Source organism: Phaseolus vulgaris, chromosome 6 (genome assembly GCF_000499845.2).
Source record: "Phaseolus vulgaris cultivar G19833 chromosome 6, P. vulgaris v2.0, whole genome shotgun sequence".
NCBI classification, from domain to species: domain Eukaryota; kingdom Viridiplantae; phylum Streptophyta; class Magnoliopsida; order Fabales; family Fabaceae; genus Phaseolus; species Phaseolus vulgaris.
Window position 1 is genome coordinate 25,091,738 of NC_023754.2, and position 7,155 is coordinate 25,098,892.

The 7,155-nt window shown below is 29.0% G+C and overlaps 1 protein-coding gene across 1 annotated transcript; it reads left to right on the plus strand.

The window, feature by feature from the left end:
- Nucleotides 1–3,427: 3,427 nt before the first annotated feature.
- LOC137832190 (plastid-lipid-associated protein, chloroplastic-like) lies at nt 3,428–5,540 on the plus strand. The gene is made up of 3 exons (XM_068640224.1): nt 3,428–4,014; nt 4,716–4,911; nt 5,052–5,540. The coding sequence occupies exons 1-3, from the start codon at nt 3,593–3,595 to the stop codon at nt 5,364–5,366; spliced, it is 933 nt and encodes a 310-aa protein (XP_068496325.1). The 5' UTR covers nt 3,428–3,592; the 3' UTR covers nt 5,367–5,540.
- The last annotated feature ends 1,615 nt before the right edge of the window (nt 5,541–7,155 follow it).

Below are 7,155 nucleotides of genomic sequence, written 5' to 3' on the forward strand. Positions count from 1 at the left end.
TAACAAAGAGAGGTGTGGTTTGGTATTGTGGGACTAGTACCTTCAGGTCAGAGCAATTATTGTCTGAAGATTCTGATCAGAATTCAGAGACCAAAATTAAAGTAGCCATGTTGTGGTCATCATCATCATAATCATCCACCGTGATTAAAGCAATATTTAATTTCTTAAAATTTAGAATAAAAACTATTGGAGAAGATTAAGGTGTTTGAAAATTGATTTAAATAATAGAATGATTGTTAATTTGAATGATGATAAGATTGTATATTCCTGATGCAATTTTAATCAATGATTGGTGTTGGTCAGTAAGTAAATGGAGTCCAACCAATCACGCCATCCTTTGACTCTTCAGAAACAAATCTTCTGCCTCCAAGCATCTAAGGACAGTAATAATATTGTTTTTCAGTATTTTAATATTAGTATACCATTGAGATTATATATATGTTTACCTTTTATCGAAAAAAAGTAAGACGTCTACTTAAAAGGTAATGTAAAAATAAAATTGCTAGTTAAATTATAATTTTATAGATTTAATCAATAATTCTGAATAGCACATAAGTGGTGACTTTCATAGCTATGGTGCTATAGAGCAGTATATGTTATATTAGGATAATTTTGATGAAAGGGGTGACAAAGTTTTGATAACCATTGTGAAAAGTGTTAGTAATTGATATACTGACGTGATCATTGTTGTTGTAATATAATCATTATGCTGAAGACAATATATATAAAAGTGATAATAATAATAATAATAATAATAATAATAATAATTTATAATATTTTTCTTGATTGACCAAAAATAAATTCACAAACACATCAAATTTTAAGTTATTTTTGTTTGGGTATTGTTTGAACGAAAATAAATTTGAGAATATGATAATTTTTTTTCTTCCTCATTCAAATTCCAACCATCATTGTTCATCAATATTTATATTTTAATATTTATATTTTAATGATTCATTTTAGAGTTAAAACATATTAAAAAAATTTACATCAAATTAACATTTAACTTACTAAATCTCAAAAGTCCTACTATCACATCCAAATAAAATATATTTAGATAAATAAGAAAACTTAAAACTAATTTAAAGAAAAAAAAGTAAACTTACTATAATCAAAATTTGATGAAATAGTTTTATTCTACTCACTATCATAAGTTCAAGGTAACATGCGATTGAAAATAGTTTGAAAGATGATATTAGAAATATAGAGAGAAAATAGAGATTTTTTTTTTCCAAAGAGATGATGTTTTTAATAAAATAAAACCTGAATAACTTAATTTTTTATTTATATACATATTTCACTTTAATAATTAAATAATTAAATAATTAAATAATTAAATATTATTTTAATTATATTATTTTTACTTTAAAGCTATTTTATATGTTATTATAATTTAAAGATATATTATTCAAAATATATTTGTGTATCTCTGAGTTTTATTTTTCATCTGATAACTTCGTCTAAGGTAGAGATAGGATTTGTGAAAAATTATATTATGTGTCTATATTTATAAGAATATTTTTATTTTTAATAAGTCTCCTTTGTATATGAATGGTATATTAATTTTTTTCTAAAATGCGCATATTTTTAATAAACAAAATTAATAAAGATTTTAAATGAATGACATTAAATTCCATTTATATCAAAACTTCACTTAAGTAGTCTGGATACGGATAAATTTAAAATCGCAATTAAATTACCGAGGAATTTATTGTTTTAATTAAGTTAATTATTTTTCCGAAACAAATGAATTAGTTAGAAGAATCTTATAAATAAAAATGAAAATATTTTTAATGTTTTAAATATTTTTTTCTTTTTTAATAATATTTTTTAAAAAATATAACATAAAGTGTTAAAAAATCTTAAAAATAATGGTCTTAGCCTTCTTTATTGATTATAAATGTATGGATGCTAAAGCAGAAAGACGTGCATAAGATAGTGTGTGAATAAGGGGAAATAAATGCAAAATAAAATAGAAACGAGAACGTGACAAAATGTCGAAACTCTGAAGAGAAACAAAAACCTCTCTTTAAGCTGGAGAAGCAACAAAAAAAGGGAGATTCTAGAGTCGTGACGATGCCATTTAAGTATCATTTTTTATATTCACACATGATCAGAAAACGATAGCTTAACGAGTGGCTCACTTTCAATTTTCTCTTGGCAAATTCAAAGCCTCAAAGCAAGTGCCTAACCCAAATGGGCCCTGGCCCATTTGACATGACCGCTAAAACCTGCTACGGTATCACACGTCTCTTATATCTCATCGTCCTTCTCTAAACTTACAACAAAATTAAATAATTATATCATATACTTCATCTATACTGCACAAGATAATTAATGAAAATATTAATGTATTTGAAGAATTTTTTTATAATACAAGTATCGTTTCACTCTCTCTCACTCACTCGATCATATCCCCTTTAATTTAATTTTATAAATAAACAAATTTAATATTTAATACAGTATTTTCATTTTTTGCAATTTATCCGTAAAAGCATGTTAAAGCTGTATTAAATCTATAGGGATAGTAATTTCAATATAATTTCAGTTATTTGGAATGAAGGAGTTCACATCTTTAGCTGTTTTATTTCATTTGTTTTTTACTACAGATATTTTTCAATTAATAACTACAGGCTAACTCCTTTTTGTACCAATTAGGGAGAATATAACATGTCTAATATAATTAACATATTCAGGAGATTTTATTATTATCAACTATTATTATCAACTATTTCAGGTTATTTTAACTTTTAAGTAAGAGTGATAAACAAATATGTATTTTATATATTAATATTTTAAAGACGAAAAAAAAATTAAATCTTACTTTGTAAAATTATAAAAGCATTTTTTAAAAAAATTGTAAAGAGTAACGATGCTGTAAAAAAAACTTATGTAACAAATATATTAAAACTGTATAATTTTAGGTCCTACATAATTAATTTGTTTATAGTTAATTTGTTTTTCTCATTTTATATCTTTATTTATAAATGCTTAATCTTCATAACAATGTATCCCTCTGAATTTATTATTTTGACCTTTATGATTAAATTAAACTTTAATATTTTTGATAAAATAGCAACATTTTAAATGAATTTTATGTACAATATAAATTACTGTTATTAATCTAACTATAATCTATAAATTTAAAAATATTCATTTAGTATAAAATTGAATGACTAAAGTTCTTCGTATTAAAAATATTTATAATGTATTTAAATGGGGACACGATATTATATTTGTTGGATTGCGTATTATTTTGAAAAATATTATGCTGCATTTTATTAAAATATTTTATTTATTTTTCTTTAATATAAAAGTTTTATAAGACATTATTTAATAATGTGATCTTTATAATTTAATTTAAAAATATTTATTATTTTGAAATATTTATCTAAAATAAAAACTAATTTGAATATAAAAAAGTAATTTGTAACATAATAATAAGTTGAAGGACAATAATGTCTTCTGGAGAAGAAAATCTTTTCATTTTACAGCTTTGTCAACCTTAGAACAATCAATTCTGAAGTCTCACTTGTCCTTATAAATCCCACCGCTTGGCTTTTCTGCTCTATTGTGTTCTCTTTTCTCAACAATGGCGTCTCTATCGCACCTCAACAAAGTCCTATGCGTTCCCCTTCTCAACTCTTCAGCTTCTGTTTCGCCACCACGCTCGCTTGGGATTTGGACCAAGCCCGTCGGAAGGCCGAGGATGGCCGCCGAATTCGCGACTTCAGCGTGGCGTGTCCGAGCGGTGACGAGCGATGACGAATGGGGCACGGAGAAGGAGGAGGTGTATGGCGGTGGCGTGGCGGTGGAGGAGAAAGTGGCTGAGCCGGAGACAGAGAGGCTGAAGAAGGCTTTGGTGGGTTCTTTCTACGGCACGAATCGTGGACTGAAGGCAACGAGCGAAACGAGAGCGGAGATCGTGGAACTGATCACTCAGCTTGAGGCCAAGAACCCTACCCCTGCTCCAACAGACGCCTTGACTCTCCTCAACGGAAAATGGATTCTTGCGTAAGCCATCTTCTTTAACCAATTGCGCTAAACCCTAACCCAACTTCATATATAATATATAGACCCATGCAAAAGCCTTAAGCCTTCTTAATACATCTTTTTATTTTTTTCATTTCATAATTACCTTGGGATTGAATGCAACGGACTGGGTTTTCGTTACCTACTCCGGTTTTTTAGTCTAATTTTGTCTTCCCAATCTGTGTGTCCCGCCTTTTGTTCAATTGGATATTTTGTTGTCACAATATATTTTAAGGCTTTTATTCTTTTATATGGCTGAAAACACCTTCATTTATCTTATTGAATGCTCTTACAAATCGAAGTTAATATATCTGTTGTGTCGCTTGCTATCAATCTTCCACTAGCAACATGTTTTATGTTCCTAATAATATAATAATTTTTATGTCTATGTCCCTGCAAATTATGGTAATTCTCTGTTTTTCTAATGATTTCTGCCTTTTAGTCCATGTTTTAAGTGAGAGGTTTGTTGTTTTTAGTGTTTGCTGTCATGGTGGGTGCTAAAACAAGTGATGAAAAATACTGTAGGAATAAAAAATAATTGTAAGGGACGAAAAATATATTTGAAGTTTTTTAGTTTTCTTTTGTGGGTTGTGTTCTTTCCCGAATGTGTGTAGATGGAAGGTAGTGATTGTGAACTCTGAACTGGAACTTACCAACTCATGGGTGGACTTGTGTTTTCGCAGGTATACATCCTTTGCAGGTTTATTTCCGCTGTTGTCTAGTGGAACACTTCCATTGGTCAAGGTAGAGGAAATATCCCAGACTATTGACTCGGAAAATTTCACTGTCCAAAACTCTGTTCAGTTCGCTGGTCCTCTGGCCTCCACCTCAATCATTACAAATGCCAAATTCGATGTCCGAAGTCCAAAACGTGTTCAGGTTTGTGTAGTAAATTGAATCTTGACACTCATGGTTTACTTTAGTATCTTGATTTTGATGATCTTTTCTTGCATTGTACTAGTTTAACATGTTGATTTAGCTTCACAAGTGACGTTTTTCTCATGTTGCATATTGTTTAGATCAAGTTTGAGGAAGGCATCATTGGCACACCTCAGCTTACAGACTCGTTAGAGATACCAGAAAATGTGGAGTTTCTGGGTCAAAAGATTGATCTTACACCTTTCAAAGGCATCTTCACCTCTATTCAAGACACAGCCTCATCGGTCGTGAAAACAATCTCAAGCCGGCCTCCCTTGAAGATCCCAATTTCCAACAGCAATGCTCAGTCCTGGTTACTCACTACATACCTTGACCAAGAATTGCGTATCTCAAGGGGTGATGGTGGCAGTGTGTTTGTTCTCATCAAAGAAGGAAGCTCTCTTCTAACAACTTAAACAGAACAAACTACTTTATTTCGGAGTCAATATCCTGTTTATGTTTATAAATAAGTAAAGGGTCTGAACTATATATATGTATACAATGATTCTGAAGATACATGTGTAGAACAGAGTTAATGCCGTGATGTGAACTATTGTTTGTTAATGGTAATAAACTTTCTGCTTAACCCATTTCTTGTGCTACGGACTCTTCTTTAGTTCCATCACCCTCCTATCCCCTCTTTTCCGGCGGTTTCATCATTCACCTCCTCTTTTACAGCTCCGCTATTCAATACCGTGTACTCTTCCCTCTTCCCTCTTCCCTCTTCCTTGCGCTTGTGATTGAAACTTTATTCTTCCTTTTTGCTACCATCTACTTACATTACATCCCTCTATTCATGTTCTTCACCTTTCTCAACCCTCCCATTATCATAAAAAACAGTAATAGTAAATTAACTACATGGTCCTTCAGACTTCAAATACAGTTGTAGGTCGTGTCAGAAAAAAAAAATTAAATCAAGCCTATCAGACTGAAGACTGGCCAGTTTTTTAACACAAAGGAAATTTTTCTATGGAACTTGCAAGCTGAAAGTTAAATTGTGTGCTTATTGCTGGAATTTTTACTTTAAAAGTTAAATTGTGTGCTTATTGCTGGAATTTTGATGGTGTAATTTGCTTTGTTATTATGATGTGAGTAATTTCTTTTTATTATGTATATAGATAAGTCCTAGTGGTAGGGACTGATTTTATTCAGAAAAATCGTTTCGAACTTCGAACTAGCATGAATTCATATCTATGACATACTCGTCTCGAGACGGACGATGGACGATTTTGATTATTATTTTAAAGTCATGGAGACGGACATTTTGATTATTATTTTAAAGTCATGGAGCACCATCATGACTTTGTTAAACTTAGAAATTCATCGAAGATTTTTTGTTTATCAATTTCTTTTGGTTTGGTTTAAGACTATGTGTTTGTCGACTGTGAACAATTCTCAAATTAATAGCCACAATTTAGTTTGAGATGAGACTTGGGTTATTTGCATGTTAACAAAGTGGTGAAGGTGTTATCATTTATTGGTTCAGGGTATCATTTTTGCATAATTTATTTCATGTTATTTACAATTCGATAAGTTACATTTTTTAAACTTATCATTCCACACCTTAATTTTTTACAATTTTACATTCATAAATTCCTTAAATTTGTTTTATCACATTTTTTTAAAAATTTACATACATTGTTTGTAATTAATATCTTTCAAATTAAGTAATTTTGCTTAACCTTCCTTAGCTTTAGACAAATACTTCAAAAAAATTTACTAATTAATACTATTCTTTTTCTTAATTTTAAATTTCTTGTAAAGGAAACAGAGATAAAATTGTTAAATTTTATTTGTATATTTTTAATATGACAACGAAATTCTTTTATTCCTAAATATAAAATTTAATTCTTATAATAATAGATTAAATATTAAAATTGGGTTAAACTGATTGAATCTCAAATTTGTTTTTATATAAGTTCAAAACTATATAATATTTCTAATATAAATAAAACAACGTATTTGTTTTTTATTTTGGCTAAAATGTATTGGTTTATATTCTGACGAAAAACACATTTACTAAAATGTGAATGTGAAGGCATTGTTGTATGCATCTTGTTATTTTGTTATTGGTTAGTTTATTTTTAATACATTTATATTTTTTTATGCACTTCCATAGTTATGGAAAAAGTTTAAATTATTTTTAGATTGAAAAAAGTTTAAATTACTTATAAGTTGAAAATATTTAAGATTATATAATTCAAA